This window comes from Abrus precatorius, unplaced genomic scaffold, assembly GCF_003935025.1.
Source record: "Abrus precatorius isolate BTA unplaced genomic scaffold, Abrus_2018 Scaffold7, whole genome shotgun sequence".
Lineage (NCBI taxonomy): Eukaryota > Viridiplantae > Streptophyta > Magnoliopsida > Fabales > Fabaceae > Abrus > Abrus precatorius.
The window spans coordinates 3,561,386-3,586,689 of NW_020874417.1; the positions used below are offsets into that span (position 1 = coordinate 3,561,386).

A 25,304-nucleotide genomic window follows, 5' to 3' on the forward strand; every position below is an offset into this window, starting at 1 on the left:
TCTTATAATTTTAAATAATGAATTTTTTTTATCCTTTATCATACACTATAATTTTATATTACTTGAACAGAATTAACTCTAATGAAAATAATTTGTTATTTAGACCAAAAAAAAATATTAAAAAGAGTATAAATATTTTTTAAATAGTTTAAATTTTCAATAATTTTAAAAATAACTAGAAAAGTCTCTACCACTGTTATTTTGTAGTATCATGACATACATTTAATTATATCACAAAAATTATTATTATAAAATAATAAATGTACCACATAATTAAATACATGTCATGTTAATATTTTGTGATAAGAAATTTTTTTAAAAAAATTATGAGAATTAAAAATAATAATTTTTTCTTAAGGATTAAAACTAAATTTAATACAAAGTCAAGATCAAATAAATGATAACCTTGTAATTATATAAAATTTTACACATGCGTGAAAATATTACAAAATTTAATAGTTACAATTTATAAAAAAATTATAAATTTTTTTTAGTAGTATCATTTTATACATGATGTTATGAGACTTTTGATACATTTATAAAATTAAAATGAATAGTATATTATTTTAATTTTCAATAATTTAAGCATCCATTAAATTAGTTTTTTAAGTTATAAAAAATAAATAATTCACGAAACTTATGTATATTATTCAGTACCTAAAATTATAGATATTATTCAATAATTTAATCGTTGAAAATATAGGTACTATTTAATTTTAAAAATATCTATTAACATATTTTAAATTATTATTTTTTAAATTATCTAACTATACAAACAAAGCGAATTACTCGTTTAGAGTGGTTTTTGTGAGTATAGAACATTAATGAGTGATACTACTAAATAAATAAATATATATATATATATATATATATATATAAAGTAGATTTAAAAAAAAAGGCTGCATGCTATGCATCATAAGATAAAAATAAGTAACATTATTGATCCTTTATTTTTTAATTTTTTTTTAGTCTCTTGTTTTTAATTTTATCTTTTCATCTTTTTTATTTAATTCATTGTCATATTTTTTTACTGATAAAAAATTAAATTTAAAATAAAAACATTAAATTGAAGACAAATATAAATAAATTGATTTTTAAAAACATATATAATTACATGAGAAGAAAATTAAGAATTAAGATTGTAATTGTAAAACTTATATATATAAACACATACCTCAATATAAAGTATTAGACTATTTAATAGTAGTATCACAACTCATAAATCCTAGAACATAAAAGTTAACATAGGGGGTGTTGGGGGATTAAGGTTCAAGAATCCTTCATTCTCTGCATTCGTATAAAAAATAAAATAACAATATAATACACAACTTTACATAATTTAATAGTATACTTTTATTTTAATTAGAGAAACTTACATATTTATATATTTTTAATAAATAAAAGTATATTTTTTTCATAATTTTCATGTAGACATTATAACAGCATATTACTTTTTTTCCCTACTATTTAAACAACTTTTATACCCAATTTTGCAACAATTAAAAATTGACTAAATAAATCTCATAAGTTATCTCACATTTTATATGTCATGAATATTTATTTATATTTTAAAAATGATATTAAGAGTCTCATATGACAACTTATATTTCTTTAATGATAAAAAAAAAAAACTTAAATCTTTAAAAAATAAAATTGAACAAAAACATAAAATTAAGAAGTTACAATAATTTTATCATTGACATATGCAAAATCATATAAGAAGAAAATTAAGAATGAAAAATTCAGTTTATCATATCAAAGTAAAAGATTTAAATTCTATTTAGTAATTAGACGTCCTGTCACGTTAATTTTATATTTTTGTTTAAGTTAAAAAAATTTACTTAAATAAAAATATAAAATTTTATTTACCTAGACTATTCAGTTCACTCTAAAATGAGAGAGAATCTTAGTCTCAAAGTAAATAAGAGAAGAACAAGATAATTCATCTTATGAAAGTAAATAAGAAAAAAAAAAGGATTTATCTTTACTATTCTAACGTATTAGTTGTCGTGACCTAGCAAAAAGCTAAAGTTTCTTTTAAAGGGCAGACTGAGAAGATGATTGATATCGTGATGATCTCAATCTCTGTAAATAAATAGCCATTGAATGCATAATGCACTGCTCTCCGTTAACCCATGTGACCCATCTTCATTATCATCAACAATTTGAGACCTTTCCTGAATTTGTGGAATGCTCATCTCTCAAGAGTGAAAGTTGTCAGATACCAACCATTTACTGATTTTTTCACTTATTCAACTGTGTAACGTTTTTTAGAGTTTAATTTTAAGTGTATTATTAGTATAAATTATTTTATATTCTTAGTTAATTAAAATACATTGTTAATGTGATTTTTATATTAATTATTATAAAAATAAAAGGTTTTTTTAATATGCTAATCTTTAAGTAATTTTTTTTAAATTAAATTTTATTTTTAAGATGCTTTTCAGTTTTTATTTAATATTCTTTATCAAATGTAAAGTAATTGTATAGAAAATTAGTGAACGTTAATTTAAATAATATAAACTTAATTTTCTTAATAAGATTTTAAATTTAAATCTTATGCATAAAAAATTTATCATCAGAAGAACTATTTCTATCATAATATAATAAATGTCTGATTTGAATTACTAGAGTAAATGAATAAAAAAAAACATTATAAAAGGTTATAACATTTTTCGATAATAAAGTTACGAACCTGCCTATATTTATTTTTATTTTTATTTTACTATATTTTATATAGTTAATTATAAATTTCATTATCAATTTAAAGACCTTAATTAGTAGGAGTGTTTAGTTCACATTAGAAAATGAAAACTATATACCATTATAGCGAAAAATAGAAAGAATAAAAAAATCGCTCTTTAAGTTATTATTTAAATTAAAAATGAACGTAAGTATAACACATAATCTCTTAACAAAGATAGTAAACATTGTTATAATAAAAATATTATAATCCAACATCACATATAATAAGAAAATAAATTGATCTTTATTTATATTTGGTCTAAATTATAATTTTTTCATGATATTCATTAGTATCATATTACTCGTTATCATTATCATCGATGTTAATTTAATATTAATTTTTTATATATAAATATCATTAGCAGTTGATAATTTGTTAACAATTACAATAAATTACTATTTGTCACATTATAAATCCAAGTCATCCTTTCTTAAGCACAGAAGTATTTCATAGTCTACTCTATTTTTTAACACGTGTCTTCGTCGTTATATAAGATTTATTTTTTATTATTTTAAAAATTATCAAATTATTATAATTTTTTTTATATCTGATTTTTTTCCTTCAAATATCAGATATAGTATATTTAAATTTTTTATTTTTACATCATTTCTTTATCTCAGACCTCAATTTCTTATAGTTATTTTTTTTTTTACTTTTAATTTGTTTTTTCTTTTCAAAAGTTAAGTTAACTACTGTTTGTTTTGTTATTTAAATTAATCATGCATATCTTTTATACAATTTAAATATTTTCTTTTACTTTATATTTTTATTTTATTTAAGTTAAAAAAATATGTATTTCACGAAACGAAGTACATACTAATATATAGTACAGCAATAGCTTGTAGTACGTGACACAGCAATTATATATTCATAAGAGGAAAAAAAAAATATAGTTGCAGTGTCTGTGTTACGTAAAGTTCATAGATCGGAAGAACAAATAATGAACTAATTAAGAAAATGATATCAAGAGGAACCCAAAGAAAATTAATATTTATTAACAATTTATTTTTATTGAAGTATCCTTCATTAATATTTTTTAAAAACTTATTATTTTTTTATTTTCATTAATAATGTAATATATTATACTAATAAATAATTTTATTTGTACATGATATTAATATATATTATTAATACATAAACATTAGTATGTTACATTAGTTATTAATAAAGACTATGCAAGTTTTTATTAATTTTTGTTAAATAACAATTATATTAACAAAAATCATCTCAACATTTACTTACACTAACAAAGATTATCTCAATATACTCGATAAATTTTTGTATGTTAACAAATGGGGAAAAAAATTAGCGCGTTATCTGCATCGATTCTTTCCCTTCGACTCCACTTTTAACAAAAGTGAAGATTATATAGTTTAATTGTACATAACAAAATAAATCTTTGGCTGTAAAATTGATTGAAATTTCTCAAATCGGTGTTTTTTTACTTAACGGGTGCCACTTTGAACAAAGAGAAAGTTCGAGTGCCCACTCGTCACTTGGACATGAACCTTTAACCACGTGTTATGTAGCCATTTTTTCTTGGTTTGGAAATACCAGCTCATCAATCCTAGTCTTGTTCGTGAAGTTGTAGATACAAAGATTTTATTAAAAAAAATATTTATAATAAAATAAGATAATTAATATAGTAAAAATATCATGTAATTTTTATTGCATGAATAAGTGATATCGATTTGCTCCAGCATGGACCACATTACAACTGATGGACAACCCATTCATATGCTTATGTTCCTCTTAATTAATCTAATCTTTGTTATGTTCTTCGCTTCAATGATATTATTTGTTTATACACCTTTCTCTCATTCTTTTTAAATAAAAGGGACTTTAAAAAAATATATATTAAGAAAACGACGTGAAAATTATTGAGTACCGTTGAATTATTAATTAAAAACAAAAACATGAACAAGATGTATAATGTGATTATTGTTTTGACTTTTCTTAGTTCTATTTATCCTTTTACATGATATAGCAGGTAAAAAAACTTGCTTTGTACTTGGAATAGGTTCAAGGGCCTCTCTTATCAATCCAACCATTTCATCATCTTTCTTGGTATGGTTTTTGCTTTCTATGTTTCTTTCTCTCTCTCTCTCTTACTCGATCGTCATCATCGATCTTGCCAGCTCAATTTAACTTCTCTCTTTTTCTTCTTCTTGTTCTTCCAATTGGTTCAAGTATATCTAGCTTCGCTTCTCAATTGACTATGTGAGCTATATATAGTTTATACTAGAAAACTCATCATATCACACAGAAGGAGAGTTTGGACTCCAAAAAAAAAAAAAAAAAAAAAGGAAAGCAACTTCATCTTCTTAATTTTGTCTCACCCAATAGAATATTCAAGGTCATGGACGATTCCTCCTCCTCAGCTGCTTATATCCATATGGTGTGTTTTTTATTTGCTTGATTTTTCCTCTATCTCGTTTGTGTCCAAGTATATAGTTTTTGACAAAAATATGTCTTGTACTTTAATTGATCGACTATATTAAGCCTGTGTTTGAAAAATATAAAAAAGATTATAACATTAAATTCAATGTAAAAGTTATAATTAACAACTTTAAAATATTATAAAATTGTAACAACTTAAACATGAATCTAAATAGATATACTGATTCTTTATTCTGTTTCCTTAACTGATATAATTAAAATGATAATGATTTAAATTTCATTTTATGAAGTCATAATATGTATATATATAAATGCTCAGGTGCATCATTTGATAGAGGAGTGTATCCTATTCAACATGAGTAAAGAGGAAAGCATGGAAGCTCTTTCCAAACATGCAAATATCAAACCGATTATTACCGCCACTGGTCAGTCGTCTACTCTGTAATCCCTCTCGTTATTTTTTGCATGAAAATTGATTAAAAACTCTCTATTTTATTCTATTCATGTATTATTATACATTCTGTTGAGATGTCTTATATCAACTAGAAATATAAGCAAAATACTGAGTAAATAATTTTTTTAACTAACCTTTAAAAGTGATTTTAGATTAATTTTTGAATATGATATTTCAATATACTTAGTTTGAATCTTAAACACCCGCATGTAAATTTTAAACACTAAATATTCTTTCTTAAGTGAAGGGGTATGTTAAGATGCTATATATCAAATTCTTAAAATACTTGAATTTTTTTAGTACCCCTATTATTCACTACAATCATTTTTATTTAAAATTATGAAAATCACAACTACATCCTTCCGGGTGTTGGTTATAATGAAATAAACTTAAAACATTTTAATAAAAGACACAACAATAATTAGCATTATCAACATTTTTTACTGTATTTTTTATTTATCAATTCTTTAATTAGTTAATTTCACATGCACTTGGTATATTAGGCTAAATTATATGTGTTCACGCTCAGTTTTTCTTGAAATCAAAGGGCTTACTTAATTGTTTATATGGAAATACCACGTGTGCATGCATGGGATGTGGACTGTGAGCAGTGTGGAAGGAGTTAGAGAAGGAAAACAAGGAGTTCTTTGAGGTCTACTCGAGAAGCATAGCAGAAAGCTCTTCAAAGACAGAAACAGCGGAAAAGATAAACAAGAATACTTCAGAATCAGATTCTTCCAACGAGCGAGTTTAGGTTGCAGACGCAAAAAAAAAAAACGTTAATTGTTGTTAAATAAAATGAAGTTGAAACACTCACGGGGTTGTTTCCGTGATAATAACATCCATAATCCAAAGGTCAAATAAGTCAACAGTTGAGCAAAAATCTTTGGAGGAAGAAACAAAACGACATCGGGCGAAGAGGATGGATGCCAATGTGTTCGTATTTCTAAAAAGAAATTTGTGCTTTTTGTTTTTAAAAGACGCCTTTGTGTTTGTGTTCTATTTATTGTTTTCAACCATTTACGTGTAAAAATGCCTTTGTTTTTATAAAGGAAATTTGTTGGTTTTTATATATTCATTATTTTCAAAATTAAGATAAAATTAATTATTTTTTATTCATTGTACTTTTAATTTCATATTTATCAAGAAAGATAAAGAAATAATAATGCAGAAAACGTGCTGGAGTAATAAATAAGAAATATAAAAAGACACCAAGGAAATATATTGATGAATGTTATTTAACTAATGAATTAATAGTTGGTTAAATAAAATAGTATTATAAAAATAACGTGTAATAAGTATTTTTGAAATTTTTTAAACATTATTATAATAAATTAATTTACGCTTTAGTATGACTTTTAAAATAAAAATATTAAAATGTACTAAAAACATAAAAAATTACTCTATCGTCTAATTAATGATTGTCGCATTATTAAGAATTGTTAAATTTTATACTAATTACTTTAATAATTATATATATATATATATATATATATATAATTTTAATAATATAAAAAATCATATTTTATCATTATATTTTAATTAAATTCTTTTATTTTCCTGTTTAAGTAAAACATAACTTTCGATAAAAGGGTTTAAAATTTAACAATACAACCATAATAAACTTTGAATATGTTACGGTAGCATTCAACTATTCTTTGTGTGAAGTTACCACTTATATGTATAGATATTAATTCGGGTTTTCTGATTCAAGTCAATCTGAGGCAGGTAACGAGTTTATATTTGTCATATTCAAAGAAATTGGAATTATTTATGTTTTTAAAACGATATTCTAAACTCACTTCTACGTAATAAAAGTACACTTTAATTTTTCTAATATTTTAATTTTAAAAAATCAACATATTTAACACGACACATTTAAAATAATTCAAATATATTCAAACTTAAAATATCATCGGTCTAGTTAATAAATTTGAAATAAATACTTTAAAATGTATATTATACAAGTCTGGGTGGTTTACCATAGCTACAACTTACTTGTGATATACTAATAGAGGTTTGTCATAGTCATAAATAGCTTAGTATTACTTAAGCAAAGTATTGGGTTTGAATACACAATGATAAATAGCTTAGTATCGCTTAAGCAAGATATTAATTTGAATCCTTGTGTATGTAAAAAAATTTCAATAATAGACTCGCTCACTACAACTAAATGTGCAATTTTGGTTAGATTCAAATTAAACTGAATGAGAAACAAAACAAAAAAATCCTACTTTTGATACATATAAAAATGGATTAAAAATAAAATTTATTTAAAACTTAAATTTAATGGCATATGCTTCAAAATTAATATCCTTAATTAATTATTGTCAGTTTACTGTGCAATATAAATTATATTAAACATTTATTTTTAAAATTAATAAATAAATTAGAAAAGTATATTATGATATGAATCAATAATTAATTTGATAATGTAACAAAATTTAAATTTATGAATTTCAAACCTGTAGATATGAAAAGTTTTTTTTATTAGTAATTGGATATTTTACGATCCATTAAACAGTCAAACTTAATTTTATATATATATAAAATGCATATTATCTGAGTTATGTATGTGACTTTTATTTTTTAGTAAGATAAAGTTTTAAAAGAAGAAAATTATATCTCATTTTAAGATAAGAAAAATAGAATATTCAAACAGTATTAATAAAAATTTTATATTTATCTCACTTTAAAAAAATTTATAAAAGACTCAAACATGCGAGATTATCTTTTATTTCAATGATCAGATTGTTTAAAGTAGTGTGGAATTGTTATTTTAAATAAAGTTTATCTATACAATACAGGTGATTATTTAGATAATAAATATTTTAATATATTTTAAAATTATAATATGGCATTAGATATACCATAAATTTGATTTTTAAAATTTTTCAGAGTAAAAAGTCGACATTAAATGAATTAAATAAACTTTGTATATTAAACATGTATAAAAAATAATGGTTAATATTTATTATTTATCCTTTAAAATAAAAAATAGTTATCTTGTTTAATGCATCTCATATGCACACGTGTGTGCATATTATTTATTTTACTAAAAGTTTAATTGTTTTATTTATTAAAATAGTTCAATCATTATTGTAAAAATTAAATAATAATATAAATAAATTTAAATATATTGTGAATAAAATATATAAAATTAAATTAAATAAACATTACTAAGATTAAACCGAGTGAAATATATTAATTGCAAAGTTTATATTAAAATGTGTAAAAAGTATGAACAATTAAATTTTTACATTTAACTGCAATTGAAGTGAAATAAACACTCATTTTATTCTTTAAGATAGTTAGTATTGCGAATAAAAAAAAAAGTTAGTATTAACAACTTAAATTCTTAATTTTACATAAATTGTTTTTAATATTTTATTTTATTGTTGTTTTCAAAAAAGAATTAAAATAAATTTTATTTTATTAAATTACAAATAATTTTATTTTTATAAAATTACGCATAGTAACAACTGAATTGGAATTTCTTTATAGGAAATAATGCACTAAGTGATCTGGTCTAGTACATTGGTCACTTCTTAGGGATAACTGATTAGTTTAAGTTAAGTAGAATGTTGATAAAATTAATTTAAAATTATTAAATATAATTAATCTAAACTGTATATTTTTTAGTTTAATTTTAAAAGTTAAATTTAAACGTACAAAAAGATTATTATAAAAAGATATTTATAAAAAATCTTAAAGTATAATAAATTCTTTTAAATAAAAGACATTATTATCAACAATTTAAAATGGAAAATAGCATATATTATTAAAATATAATTTTGCATATAAATTATGGGAATTAAAATTTTACTTATTAAATAAATAGTTAATTCAAGAGCTTTGTACATGTAACAAAGATTTGTAGTTTTACATTACTTGGGCATTCCGTTAGTGATACGTCAGTCAATAATTAGGGTTGTGGATGGACCATTTGTTTATATGATTCTGACAGTATGCTCACAGCGTAATACCAGTCTTCGTCCCATTAGTAGGTGCAGTTGTTGTCGTTGTCCTTTATGGAAAAAATGTGCATACATTTTCTTTTTAGTTTGATTGCAAAAGACCAAGAAAAATGTTATTTCTTCAATAAAAAATTTCTATTTTTCATAAATCAGAACGAGAAAAAAACAAATAATTAGATGAGTAATGTTCTTAAATTTTAAGAGAAAAATCATTTTAAAGGTGGATTTATTTTTTATTTGTATAAATTTTAAAAGTAATTTTCTTAAATAATTATTTTGATGATCTAACTTCAAACGTCAATTAAATACATTAGGAGTTGTGGACCCTCACTTCACTGCCAATTTTTGTTGAACCACTGGGAGTACCTCTCAGACGCTGAATCGTCACTAAATTCTAGAGTCCCTCCATGCTACAGTGAACTCCATCATGAGCCACCAAGTTGAATCATTATCCACAACCATAAGTCCTTGCAAGAACCATTGCAACTCGTATTTGTTTCACTACAATGGTCACATCCGTCGTCAAACTAGTACCATCATCCCTTAAAAGGACAAGAAAGAGGAAAAGATAATTTTTTTGCTAAAACTTAAAATGAATTAATATACACGCAGCTCTTCTTTCTGTCACACTCAATTTGTATAGTATTTGAATTAGGTTTATTGTTAGGTTGCACTCCCAACTATATGTCAAAAAAGTCTAAATTTTTAAGCTCATTTTCTATACTTAATTGAGGGGAGTGAGAAGTCAGTGGAGTGGGTGAGGGAAGTCCATTTTTTTCGCAGCCTAGTGTAAGTATTTTCGGATAGAGGCATCAAAAGAGAGAAGGGAAGTGAGGGAAGAAAACAAGCTTCAGACCAGTTACTCCATTTCTTTGATATCCGATTCGTTTACCGTTGGATCGGGCTGAAAATTTTACAGCAGGTTTATAACACGGTGCTCTTCGTTCTAACCGTTCGGATGGTCGATTGGAGGTCTGAAGTTGGAGATATTGTCTTCGCACAGAAGCCCTGTTTTTGGTAACTCTGCACAGACTAGCTGCTGAGAAATCGTTATTTCTCCTTAGTTAACCGTTGGATTGAGCTGAAACTTTTACAGTAATTCCCAGACGTATATTTCTTCATTCTGACCGGTGAGATCGTCGATTGGAAGTTTTAGCTGAGAGAAATTGTATCTGAACAGTAGTCCTATTTTGTGAGATATTCTCTCTTTGATCCTTCATTGTAGGCTTTATTGCTCTTTTGATTTTGGCTGGCTGTTTGCACGAATTTGTGCACTTGATTGAACACTCTTGTACTCATCATTTGATTATAGTGGAGCTTGATTAACTGGCTTGAGCCCGTGGGTTTTTACTTCTCACATTGAGAGGGTTTTCCCACGTAAATAATTTTCTGTGTCCTTGTGTTTGTTGCTGTCATTTGTTATTGTTGTTGCTCCTCACAGGTTCTTGCAAGTTTGGGAAATTGTTTCCGCTGCTTACTTTAGATAATTGTGTTCTTGTGTTTGGTTTTCCCCAACAGAGTGGTATCAGAGCTCTTTGGGCTCTGGTTTTAGGATTATTTGACTTGCTTGAATGATAGAGGCAAATACAAAAATGGTAGCTTTGAATGGTACTAATTATCATTTGTGGAAGGGCAAGATGAAAGACTTGTTGTTTGTGAAGAAATTGCATCTTCCAGTCTTTACTACTCAGAGGCCGGAAAATATGTCTGATGAAGAATGGACTTTTGAGCATTAGCAGGTATGTAGTTTTATTAGGCAATTTGTAGAAGACAATGTATATAATCACATTGCTAATGAGACACATGCTAGAACTTTGTGGGAGAAGATTGAGTCCTTGTATGCTTCTAAGTCAGGGAACAATAAATTGTATTTGTTGAATTGTCTGATGAATTTGAGGTACAGGGAGAGTTCTTCTATTTCAGATCACTTGAATGAATTTCAAGGGCTCCTAGATCAACTGTCTGGAATGGGTATCAACTTTGATGATGAGGTTTTGGGACTATGGCTATTGAATACTCTACCTGAGTCTTGGGAGACATTTCGGGTTTCAATTACAAACTCAGCTCCTAATGGTGTTGTTTCTTTGCAAATGGCAAATAGTGGTGCTCTTAATGAAGAGATGAGAAGGAAGGCACATGGTTTTTCATCTCAGTCTAAGGTATTTTTCACAGAAAATAAGGGGAGAAGTAAAAAAAAGGAACCGAATGGTGGTAGAGAAAAGAGCAGGAGTAAGTCCAAGTCAAGATACAAGAATGTGGAGTGCTATTACTGTCACAAAACAGGGCACATCCAAAAGAACTGTTTTCTTTGGAAAAAGGAGAACAAAGGCAAGAAGGGCAAGCAGAAAGAGAAGGATCATGATGATGATGATCGTGTCACTACTACTAGAGGTAATGATCTTGTTCTTCTTCGTGACTATGAGTCTGTTAATCTTGTATCTGATGAGAGCATGTGGATAGTTGATAGTGGTGCTACACTGCATGTTACACCTAGGAAGGAGTTCTTCACATCTTACACTTCTGGTGATTTTGGAGTGTTAAAGATGGGTAATGATGGTGTGTCTAAGGTGATTGGTGTTGGTGATGTTTGCTTGCAAACCAACATGGGAGTGCAGTTATTACTTAGAGGAGTCAAACATGCTCCTGATGTTCGCTTTAATCTGATATCTGTGCCTTTGCTTGATGATTGTGGTTATGACAGTCACTTTGGTTCTGGAAAGTGGAAACTCACCAAAGGTAATTTGATTGTGGCCAGAGGGGAGAAACATTCTAAACTGTATTGGACTAAAGCTTTGCTTGCTAAAGAGAGTGTGAATGCTATGTACATGGAGTCATCTTTGTGGCACCGAAGGCTTAGTCATATCAGTGAAAAGGGGCTTAATTGCTTAGCTAAAAGGGATGCTCTTTCGGGATTAAAGAATGCAGAGTTGGAGAAATGTTCTCATTGCATGGCTGGTAAACAAACCAGAGTATCCTTCAAGAAGCATCCTCCCTCCAGGAAGTCAGAGTTACTTGAATTGGTACATTCTGATGTTTGTGGCCCATTAAAGGTAAAGTCATTTAGTGGTGCACTTTACTTTGTTACTTTTATTGATGATTGTTCCAGGAAGCTATGGGTCTATGTATTGCAGAGAAAAGACCAAGTGCTTGAAAAATTCAAAGAATTTCATGCTTTGGTTGAGAGGCAGTCAGGCAAGAAGCTGAAATGCATTCGTACTGACAATGGTGGTGAGTACTGTGGACCCTTTGATGTTTATTGTAGGCAGCAGGGTATTAGACATGAAAAGACTCCTCCTAAAACTCCTCAGCTGAATGGTTTAGCTGAAAGGATGAACAGGACCTTGGTTGAAAGAGTTAGGTGTATGCTTTCTGAAGCAAAGTTGCCTAATCATTTCTGGGGTGAGGCTTTGCTTACGGCAGTGCATGTTATTAATCTTAGTCCTGCAGTTGCCTTGAAGACTGAGGTGCCAGACAAAATTTGGTTTGGCAAGAATGTGAGCTATGATCATTTGCGTGTCTTCGGTTGCAAGGCCTATGTTCATGTTCCAAAGGATGAAAGATCCAAGTTGGATGCGAAGACAAGGCAATGTATCTTCATTGGTTATGGTCAGTATGAATTTGGCTACAAGTTATATGATCCTATTGAAAAGAAGATTGTTAGAAGCCGTGATGTGCAGTTCATGGAAGATCAAACCATTGAAGATATTGATAAAGTGGAAAAGACTACACCTAAGAAAGATAGTAATCTGACTGATGGTAATCCAATATGGTTGCCTGTTCACAATCTGGATCATGCTGAGACTAATTCTCAGAATGAAGAGCAACATGGTGATGTTGATGACCAGCAGGTTGGAGATGGATTAGAGGTTCCGATTGATGGTGATCAAGGGGAACATGATGATGATCTTGATGATGCACCAGAACAACCACTAGTTCCACCCAGAAGGTCTAACAGGCCGAAACAACCATCTAAAAGGTATGATCTTAAAGATTATGTGTTGTTGACTGATGATGGAGAACCTGAGTGTTTTGAAGAGGCTATTGAGAGTGAAGAAAAGAAAAAGTGGCTGGATGCAATGCAGGATGAGATGAAATCCTTGCATGATAATCACACTTATGACTTGGTGAAGTTTCCTAAGGGCAAGAGGGCCTTAGAGAACAAGTGGATTTTCAAGGTGAAACAAGATAGTAATTCTACATCTCCAAGGTACAAAGCCAGATTAATAGTGAAAGGTTTCAGACAGAGAAAATGTGTTGATTTTAATGAGATTTTCTCACCTGTGGTGAAGATGTCATCCATCAGAACAGTGTTAAGTTTAACTGCTACTTTTGATTTGGAGGTTGAACAAATGGATATGAAGACAACTTTCCTTCATGGTAATTTGGAGGAAGAGATCTATATGAAGCAACCTGATGGTTTTCTTGTTAAAGGCAAGGAAGACTATGTGTGCAGGTTGAGAAAGAGTTTATATGGTTTAAAGCAGGCTTCAAGACAATGGTATAAGAAGTTTGAGTCCTTTATGCTTGATCAAGGCTACAAGAAGACTACTTCTGACCATTGTGTCTTTGTTATGAAGTTTCCTGATGATGACTTCATTATCCTGTTATTGTATGTTGATGACATGCTTATTATTGGAAAAAATATTTCCAGGATTGACAGGTTAAAGAAGTAACTAGGCGAGTCATTTGCCATGAAAGACATAGGAGCTGCTAAAAAGATTCTTGGTATAAGAATCACTCGTGATAGGAAAGAGAAGAAACTTTGGCTATCATAGGAGCACTACATTGAGAATGTGTTACAAAGATTCCAAATGAAAAATGCTAAAGCTGTGAGCACTCCTCTTGCGACTCATTTTAAGCTGAGTGTTAAACAGAATCCTTCAAATGAAGCTGAGAAGATAGACATGAGCAGAGTTCCTTATGCATCTGCAGTGGGTAGTTTGATGTATGCAATGGTATGTACAAGACCAGATATTGCACATGCTGTTAGTACAGTCAGTAGATTTCTGTCAAATCCAGGTAGAGAGCATTGGAATGCTGTGAAATGGATTTTGAGGTATCTTCGTGGTACTATTAATTTGAGGCTTTGTTTTGGAGGTGATAAACCTACTTTGGTAGGTTACTCAGACTCAGATATGGCTGGAGACATTGATTCCAGGAGGTCTACTTCAGGCTATATGATTAAATTTGCAGGGGGAGCTATAGCTTGGCAGTCAAGACTGCAAAAGTGTGTAGCATTGTCTACCACAGAGGCAGAGTTCATTGCACTTACTGAAGCGTGCAAGGAGTTGCTATGGGCGAAGAAATTCTTGCAAGAGCTTGGTTTTGTGCAGGACAAATACTTGTTGCTCTGTGACAATCAAAGTGCTATCCATCTTGGTAAGAATCCAACTTTCCATTCTAGATCCAAACATATTGATGTAAGGTATCATTGGATACGTGATGTTTTGGATGCTAAGCTGTTGGAGTTGGCTAAAGTTCATACTGATGATAATGGTGCTGATATGATGACTAAGGCACTACCAAGAGGGAAGTTTGAGTACTGTTGTGAGATCGCCGGATTGACGGTCACCTCCACATAGTTGTGAGGGGGGAGAATTGTTGGGTTGGACTCCCAACTATGTGTCAAAAAAGTCCAAATTTTCAAGCTCATTTTCTACACTTAATTGAGGGGAGTGAGAAGTCAGTGGAGTGGGTGAGGGAAGTCCATTTTTTCCGCAGCCTAGTGTAAGTATTTTCGGAGAGAGGCATCAAAAGAGAGAAGGGAAGTGAGGGAAGAAAAGAAGCTCCAGACCAGTTACTCCATTTCTTTGATATCTGATTCGTTCACCGTTAGATCGGGTTGAAAATTTTACAACAGGTTTATAACACGGTGATCTTCGTTCTAACCGTTCAGATGGTCGATTGGAGGTCTGAAGTTGGAGATATTGTCTTCGCACAGAAGCCCTGTTTTTGGTAACTCCGCACAGAAGCCCTGTTTTTGGTAACTCTGCACAGACTAGCTGCTGAGAAATCGTTATTTCTCCTTAGTTAACCGTTGGATTGAGCTGAAACTTTGACAGTAGTTCCCAGACGTATATTTCTTCATTCTGACCGCTGGGATCGTCGATTGAAAGTTTTGGCTGAGAGAAATTATATCTGAACAGTAGTCCTATTTTGTGAGATATTCTCTCTTTGATCCTTCATTGTAGGCTTTATTGCTTTGTTGATTTTGGCTAGCTGTTTGCACGAATTTGTGCACTTGATTGAACACTCTTGTACTCCTCATTTGATTATAGTAGAGCTTGATTAACTGGCTTGAGCCCGTGGGGTTTTTACTTCTCACATTGAGAGGGTTTTCCCACGTAAATAATTCTCTGTGTCCTTGTGTTTGTTGCTGTCATTTGTTATTGTTGTTGCTCCTCACAAGTTCTTGCAAGTTTGGGAAATTGTTTCCGCTGCTTACTTTAGATAATTGTGTTCTTGTGTTTGGTTTTCCCCAACATTTCTTTCTAACATGCACTCTGCTTATTAGAGTGCATGGATGCTCTGGTCAATTTTGATAGTAGATTTGAGAAATAAAATAACGAACGGCTAGAATTAATGGGTGGAATTTACTGAAATGGTAAAGATATATGGAATTTTTTACCTCTAATTGAAGATTAAAGATATGTATTACAGCAACATTGGTGATTTAATTTTTTAAATAATCCAATGTATCAGTTAAATGGTGATTAAGAATGAAAGCTTCAAACTAATGATAAAAATCAAATTTTAATAACTATAAATAATAGCCAAATTTCTGACCCTGTTGAGGGTGATTATTTCCATTGTTCTTTGGACGCTCTAACAGCACTTTGGTTTTGTTGGTTGATTAAGATTCTTAATCCATCGGAATGGAGAGTCGATGATGGGACTCCCTCTGTGTCTGGTTCAAACCAAAGCATACCACACTCCAAAAGATGAAGTTGTAGAGAGAGAAAGGGAAAGTAAGCTAGGAGTGAGAAAAAAAAATATCTTTTCATTTATGGATTAATTTAGTGTTGATAAAATATTTCTTTTGGTAAGTGTAACGATACAAATCAAAATTAGAAATTATCAATGAGGAGAGTGAATAGGAAAAAAAAAAAAACAACTAATAGCTCAACCTCTTTTACACTCCAAAACTTAACCGTCGTTTAAATAAATAAAAATAAATAAATTTGTTATATCTGTTATTTTGTTATTTTTGTAGAAAAAAAATTCAAATCCATAAGTGTTAACCATTTTTTAAACATTTTAATACCATTTCAACGGAGTGAGGATTTACTTCATTCAAGAGTAAGTGTTTTAACATTTTGCTAAATAAGTTAATGTGGAATAGTTTAGCAAATAAACCGTTTAATTATAGGAATGGTTATGCGCGTACTTTTTTGTTTATAATTTTAATATCAATATATATGTTATTTTACAGTTAAATTTTGCTTGTAGTTTAAATAATATAATATCTATTAAAAATAAAATTGATTGATTAAATATTAATTTTTTTAAAATTTTATAATTTTTCAAAAATTCATTAATGTATTCAATAATAAAATTTAATATTTTAAAATATACTAAATAAATTTAATTTATCAGCAAGTTATTAAATCATTGAATAATTATGCATTTAAAAATAAATTTTATCTATGCACTTAAAGAATATTTTTTTACTTAAATTACTTCACTTGAAATTTATTTTTAATCTATAAATATCCTACAACCAGAAGGTAATTTAAAATTTAGTTCGCGACTGCTTATAACAAATATATAAAAATTTAATCATTTAACATTAAAATAAAGGTATATATAGAAAAGCGAAAAGCGATACCAAACGACATCGTTGCATGCAAGACTATTTCCAGAATCCCAGGGTTTTTGTTAGAAACCCTTGCTTCTGCGTGAGCTCGTCTTCTTCCACCTTAGCCATGGAGTCGCTCTCTAAAATGCACCATTCTCACCTCTCACTCGCTCACCACAATTCTTCATTTCCAACAGTATTTTCTCCTCGCTTCTTCCGCTCTCTACCGCTACCTCCATTCTCTCCTCCATCATTCAAATCATTTTCTATCAGAGCCTCATCAACACCGTTACCAAAAGCCCACCTCCGACAAACCCTAAATCCTCATTTCTCACCTCTAGTCAAATCCACTTGCATCGCCATCGCCGCAACCGCATTCTTCTTCACCCGCCTACAGCTCAACACCGCCACGGCGGCGCCGGTTCTTCCTCCTTCGGATTCCTCCGTGTCGGAAACTCTCCCGAGCGCCGTCGAAGAGCAGCAACCGAGCAACAACCTCGACGAAGCCGACGCGCTTCGTTCCCTGACGGAGGAAAAGATCAGAGCTGGCGAAATCGACGAAGCGATTCGCGTTCTGGAGCGTTTGATCTCGCTGGAACCGGAGGAGTTGGAATGGCTACTGCTGAAGGCGCACTTGTACATCCACAACGGCGAACACAAACTTGCCTTGAACGTGTTCGAAAGTGTGCTTAAGAAGGAACCGTTTAACGTTGAAGCTTATCGTGGCTTTCTAATGGCTAATTCGGAATTGAACGAGCCAAGTGAGGAATTGTTGAAGAGGATCGAAGAAGCGGTTAGGGTTTGCGAGGAGGAAGAGATGGATTCAGAGGTTAGGGACTTTAAGCTTTTGATTGCGCAGATAAAGGTTATTGATGGGGAATTATCTGATGCGCTGAAGGTGTATGAAGAGCTTGTGAAGGAAGAACCCAAGGATTTTAGACCTTACTTGTGTCAGGGTATTGTTTATACTATGCTGAGGAAGCAAGATGAAGCTGAGAAACAGTTTGAGAAGTACCGAACACTTGTTCCTCAAGATCATCCTTATAAAGAGTATTTTGAGGATAATACTAAGATTTTCTCGCAGAGCCTAGAGAGTGGAGGAATAGGTGCAAAGAGCTGAGAATTATGATTTGTGAAATGTTTTTATGAGCAAGAATGTAGATTTTCTAAAATGATTTTTCCATCGAAAGTTTACATTCATTATTCATTGTACAATGTAAATTGTCGGTAGTCTTGTTGGAGAATGACATACAAGGAACATAAACCCCATGGAAATTGGTAAGTGACCAGGATTTAAGATGAAAATTAAATTCATTATTCAAGGACATAGCTAGCGAGTTTAGATTTGAATTTAAATACTTATGGGTTCCTGTTTATTTCAATGTTCTTAATTGTAGCTTTTGTATTAGATTTACATTTAAAGATTTTCTGAAGTGTTTCTAAACATACATGACATATGTCGTGCTGTTGGAGAAATTTTGTTATGGTTGTTTCCAATTATGCTTATTCAGGTTTAGTACTCTTAACAAAATAACGATGGCTTATCTGTCACAACTTCGAATGGACATGACCCTATCTATCTTGTGATTGTTACATATACCTCAATTGCCTGGGTAGCATATATGGAGTGTCCTATTTGGTCATGTCATATAAACATACACTCAGACTCGTTTTGATTTTTCTCTGTTGGAATGCATCCCCTGTTTCAGGGCTGTATGTTTTCTGTATATTTAGCATTTGATTTGTCTTGTTTCTTATTTTCCTAGTTTCTTAATATTAGATGTAAACCATCTACATATAACCAGTCATGCTGAGGAAGTATAATATATACGAAGTATTTAAGTTAACTCGAGCCTTTGGTCTGAAAGGGGGACTGAACATGTGCATCAACTGATACGAGCATCACTTTAAGTGCACCTATCTACTGTTTTGGTTTATCTTCTTCTATGTAAACTCCACAGAGTATAGTCTTAGGTAGAGGTCAATTAAAGTATGGACTAGGGTGGCAAGCAAGCAGGTAACATCATATTGATGATATCGATAGCATATATTGTCTCCAGTGTTATTGAATTTGGTTAAGTATTGAACTATGCTAAGCTTGTCTTTTAAAAGTGTGCTTTGAAAACACATTAAGAAACTTGTAAACGTGAATCCAGTCAACTAATAACACTGAAGGAAATGTGAAAGCATGAGCACTAAAATGTGACTCGAAACATGCCCTAAATCACAAGAGGCTGTGGCTGTCGCGACTAAGTTAATGAGCAATTCTAGAAGGTCATGAGCTGTTATGTATCTGTTTTCAAGCATTTACTTTTCTTTTCGTTTAGGTTTTGTAGCTTATTTAGTGTGTATTTATGCTGTTACTTGGAGTATTATTATTTCCAATTTTCTTCAGAATCACTTCTGATTTATAGTGAGTCCATTGTTGAGGAAAAAATTGACTGTAGCATGCCAATTTAAACAGGCAACAAGTAATTGCTGCATTCTCTGATTAATGGTCTTGTGTTTAGTCTCTTTAAATCAACAATCTGACGCTAAAACTGCAGCTAGATCAGTAATAACGTATTTAAGGTTATCCTTACCAATAATTGATTATAGGGTTTATCCTGCCGCCGAAAGCAAAATAAAAAAATGGAAATAATCGAATTGCATAATTATGCAGTCAGGGTTGTATTCAATTTATGTTAACTGGGGGTAACCATTTAGTTCTCAAATATCTTCTAAATCTACCAGGCAACAAAATAATGGCATTTAAAAAAAATATTTGTACAATCGATGTCCTCACCTACTAGCCTTTTACTTTTTCTTCTCTCCATCTAGTGGCATCCAGATTTTCTATTAGTATAGATCTACGGTACTGTATACAATTACTGTTTGGTTTGTATTAGAATAGCGTTTAATAAACATTTAGGTTAATGTAAAAATTTAATTTTCACTCACTTTTTCGTAACGGGTGAGATAAATTTTAAGCGGGGGATTAAACAACCATAAATCCTGTGGCCCTACAACTCCAATAGTCACATCTAAGTTTTGCTCTGAATTTACGAGCCATTAGATCACAATTGAATGTGCTTGCAATTGATTTCTAACCACAGAGGATTGTATCCCCATTGGGAAGTGAGAGCGAGCATTTTCATATATAAAAAAATGAGTAATTTTATTTTTATATTGATAATTTTTTTACAAGATATTTTTTTTATCTGGCTTCTTTACCTCGTTTTATTTTCTATTTTTCTCACTAAAAAAATTGTGTCCAGTAGTTACGTACTTCTTTGAAGCTTTCCCTCAAGTTTTTTGTATCTCTGATTTTGAATGACATCACTTTCTTTTTCCTTTATTTAAATTTTCATGACAGAAAAAAAAAAACACACATTGGGATTTTCGTCCTTTTGTTTCTTGGGGACTATCTTCCATGCTCTGATAGTTTGGTCGATTATTTCAATTTGTTTTTCTTTTTTAGGTGCGTAGTGGATAATTCCGACTTGTGTTGTGTTTATGGATTCATACCCTTTTTATTTTGTTGTTTTGATCCATTGGATTGTTGTTTAGACGTGCATATTCATCCCTAAGTCCGAGAGGCCCACTATATTATTTATTTCTCGGGTAATTAAATCATTCTTTATTTTGAGTTTTTTTTTTTAAATAATAAGTAAGTTCTTACCATTGTCTCCATAATTTAATATATGTCAAATAATGATTTTAAGGGCTTTAAGAATATTCGTTAAGAAAATAAATAATATTTAATGAAAGTAAGTTGATTTGTAATTGGAAAATTTTTAAATAAAGTTTGTATATAAATTTTATTTAAAGTAATATTATATTTATCATTAGAATTACACCTTTAGCATATGCTTTTCATAAGGTCAACTTTGTGGTGGCTGGCTATATTCGCAGCAAATCGATTTTAAGGTATACCATTCATTCCCTTGGGATTGGAACAAGGCTTATTGAGGTATATATCCTCACTTGTAATAGGTTTAAGTTAAAGTAGACTTGTTTATTAAATAAAATAAGTTTTTTTTTTTTAAGGAAACGTATTTAATTAAAAGTTTATGGTTTATACTATTTGAAAAGATTTTTAAACTTAACAACTTGGTTTTATTTAAATAAACAAAACACATAGGCTTATTATTATTATATAGTTTATATTATAATATTTTAAACTGTATTTTTGTTGCTCTATTTAAATGTTTAAACTGATTAATATAATTTATATTTTAATTGATTAATATTGTAAAGATCTTTACGTTGACAATGTACAAAATTAAAATTTTGTATTCTATATTCTTTTATATATGTTAAAAAATATTAACTATATCATAATTAATGCTAATAACAATAGTGTTAACAAGCATAACAAATTTTTTAAACTCAAACCTAAATTGTTGTGTATTTTCTTTAAAACATTCAAAAAGTAAAGACAGAGAAGTTATGATAAGAGATAAGATATGTGAATACGAAGGTAATAATATCAATACACACACATATTATATATATATATATATATATATATATATATATATATATATATATTCTTAATTTGTAAAAGCCTTCGAACCAAATTCCACGCATTACAGTAATTAAAGTTATGAATTTGAAAAAAAAAATATAAAAGTAATGCAATGTAATAGAAACATGCTTTACATTTAGCAAGAAATTTGTATTTTTTAGGCGATATTAAATTTAGAAAAAGTGAGAAATAATTATCAAGCTGTCCAACTTAAGGTACAAAGTATCAACATCATCTAATTTTAAGAGATATTAAAAAACATGTTTAATATTACAAATACTACTAAAATAAAAAATTATTAAAATAGTATTTTATTTCACTTCATTTCATCTTTTATTCAGTTCAAATATGACTTTAACTCTCTGTCTGACAAACTAATAATTCTTCTAAGGTGTTAATGTGCATTTACTTAATCTTTACATTTAAGATTTAAGTAGATGCAATCATTTAATAATAAAATTCCTTCCCCCTAAACTCCATTTGAAATCAATAAAAACTTTTAAACAAACGCATTCTATAGATTTTCAGTATCCCGTTGATTTGATGTAGATGGGGAAGAACCTTTCAACAGCCATTTCAATCTGTTTAGGAGCCAATATCAATAATTTTTATTTGTATTTTGTAATCACATTTAAACGCGCCCGTCTTGATGTCTGTTACCTTTGTTCTTAATCTATCTATCCATCCATCCAATGTCGAATCAAACACATTGATTTTCACCCAATGGAAAAAGGGACTGGAAAAGCTTTTAGAAAATCAATTTTGCCCCTTTGAGCCATCAAATAGTGCTTTTGTCCCCTCCGAAGATAGCACAACACAAGGTGTTAATGTGTTGATAAGTTAAAATTTTTTTCCCCATATTTGATTATTTAAAAAAGAATTAGTATAACAATTAAATAATATTTTATAATAAAAAACAATTTGACTGGATAAGTTTTCTTTCCCTCATATTTTGAAAACTCATTAATTACCTCTTGAATCAATTGAAGCACATAACCCCTTGATTCTTATATAAGAAGCACTAGCCAGAGTTATGGCCCATAGTTATGCTTAATCATATAGGTAAAGTTGTGAATGAAATCAACAAGCACTCAAACCCAACACACTACCCATAGAAGGAAAAATAAGGAAGTGAAGCTTATTGGAAGATCTTTCTAATTATTGAGTCGCAATTAAATTAATTGCATAGGTTGACTTAATTGTGTGTAGCATATAACATGATTTCTATGTGTTTTAGGCAACCCTATACTTATAGGCTGCTTGCGTAACGTGTTTTCTGGAAGTGATTAAGATGGTTCACTGAATCTTTCATGATTTTCTTCTTAATCCGGCCAATTCAAATATTCAATATGTCACATACATTCAGGTTACTCAAATTTTTAACTTTTGGGATTTTCTTATTTTTTTAGCATGGGATTAACTCCGTTCAAAGTTAAAATTAAGAATTTTAAAAAATTATAATAATTAATTTAAATTTTATTGTTATGACGTATTTTAAAATATTGATGATATAAATTTTTAAAGTTTTAACAGTATAATAAAATTAATCTCTAAAACTAATCACAAGTGTTAAAATATCTAATATAGGTGACATGGTGTCGTCAGGGGCAATAGCCAAGTGTAATTACCTTTCTTTCCGAATTAAGATTGATTAATACTCGTCAAAAGCTTATTACACCATTCAAAAGTCATAATTGTTTGGGCCTACATCACATCAATTAGGCAAATCGCTTTTCACTTTTAATTGCTTATTTTCTTTTCAACTTTTTAAACCATTTCTATGGAAAAAACATTCCACATGTCATGCATTTTAACCCCTTCGATCTAGTAGTCAATCACGCTGTAATTTTCTCTATTCTTTATCCCTGTCTCAATTTGCTTGTTGAACAATACAGTGTTGGTTGTATCCACAGTTTTGATTTGAGCCAACAGTTGATTGGGTTACTTATTCCAAAACGTGTCATGCAGACAAAAAAGCTGTGTCATATGGATAATATAAGTGATGATCTTATGGTTGGTGGGGGCACCAAGGCCTCGTTGCTTTCACACGCTTCTATAAGAAGAGCCATTTGATTAAAGAAGAGGAACACACAGAAGGTCAAGAATAATTGTGATGCCACAGAGTGCTTTTGGGCAACTTTAGTCTCAAGGTGTTGGCGACAAAATAATCTTTATTGTTATGGTGTCTTTTCCTTTGGATCCATCGAGAGACACTGAAACCAAAGATACCCCTACCATAAAAAAGGAAGCACAGCAGAGTTATCAAACATTACACATGCACAAATGATGTCTCACAAGTCAATCGCAAAACCCAAGTTTGGTCCCATAATTTGTTAACCACCACGTTTACCTTGTCCGTGCAATATTTGCATGATAAAAGTAAAATATAATTTTCATTCTTAATTAATTATAATCATTTTAGTTAGTCAAAAACTTGCATTAATTGGTGAAAAGATTGATACATATTTGATCTGGATTATGAAACTCAAATGAGAGAAATCAAATGAAGATAAAAGTAAAAGAAAGAAAAAAGTCTAAAGGCCTGCACCCGCTGCCGAACTCTTTCTTTACCTCTTTTTTGACTTTGATGTGTTCAATTTAAATCATCATCACTGTGTGGATGCTCCCTATATCTTATATAGCTTCTTGCTATATATATATATATAGGAGCCCTTAACATTATGATTTGAAAATTTTTGTTTGTGGCCCTACTACAATTACTTCGATTTGTCTCGATCTGAGCTTAATTATCATGAATAACTTCTTTTGCATGGAAGATCATACCATTGTGGCATTTCGCAATCCAACCTTTGATTAACCTTGCCCACAAATTTTACATATGGGAAGGAGCTAACGTGAAGAAAGGTTTTTTTGAATATTGCATTCAATTATATGGTTTGGCTTAGTGTCAATATTGCCGTGGGTGTTCTTTTGATCAAGAAAATAGTGTGCGCAATAATTTATCCTATCATGCTTTGCTTTGTATTGACGCCACCCTAAGGTATTAGAGTGGATTATTTGATTCAGGCTCTAATTTGCCCTATCATGGTGAATTTTTTACATAGCACTAAAATTGCTTTTAGAAAAAAAAAAACGATGTTCAATAACTTTGAAGCAAAACATGCTATCCGTTTTTCTATTTTTAGTGTTATATTAACTTCTCTTACTTTGTATAGTAATATAAAAAATTAGGTCAGAGTTGTGTAATGAATAGGAAGGAAACGTAGAGTTATGTTATCTAATCAATCTAATGTATAATAAAATTATCCAAAAGTTAGACAAGTGTCAAAGTTTCCCGGAAATTTCTTCTCCCTTTAGTCAGATTATATTTTATTATTACTTGCTAACAATATACAATTGAACTGTTTCCGATGTTGATCTCTGTGCAAAAACATGGGTTCTGTATTCTAGTTACATAA

The 25,304-nt window shown here is 29.8% G+C and overlaps 2 protein-coding genes across 2 annotated transcripts; both read left to right on the forward strand.

The window, feature by feature from the left end:
* Positions 1-5,105: 5,105 nt before the first annotated feature.
* Positions 5,106-6,354, forward strand: LOC113870751. The gene is made up of 3 exons (XM_027507195.1): positions 5,106-5,144; positions 5,466-5,571; positions 6,212-6,354. Exons 1-3 carry the CDS (start codon positions 5,106-5,108, stop codon positions 6,352-6,354), a joined length of 288 nt encoding a protein of 95 aa, XP_027362996.1.
* An 11,148-nt stretch (positions 6,355-17,502) lies between these two features.
* On the forward strand, positions 17,503-18,495 carry LOC113870756 (protein SLOW GREEN 1, chloroplastic-like). Its single transcript, XM_027507202.1, has one exon. It carries the CDS (start codon positions 17,503-17,505, stop codon positions 18,493-18,495), a length of 993 nt encoding a protein of 330 aa, XP_027363003.1.
* The last annotated feature ends 6,809 nt before the right edge of the window (positions 18,496-25,304 follow it).

Excerpts from the sequence above, each read along its gene's own strand:
- LOC113870751 (XM_027507195.1), top strand. The coding sequence starts at position 5,106 with ATGGACGATTCCTCCTCCTCAGCTGCTTATATCCATATG. Across the intron at positions 5,145-5,465 it reads CAGCTGCTTATATCCATATG|GTGCATCATTTGATAGAGGA; the intron begins GTGTGTTTTTTA and ends ATAAATGCTCAG. Across the intron at positions 5,572-6,211 it reads ACCGATTATTACCGCCACTG|TGTGGAAGGAGTTAGAGAAG; the intron begins GTCAGTCGTCTA and ends GACTGTGAGCAG.
- LOC113870756 (XM_027507202.1), top strand. The coding sequence starts at position 17,503 with ATGGAGTCGCTCTCTAAAATGCACCATTCTCACCTCTCACTCGCTCAC.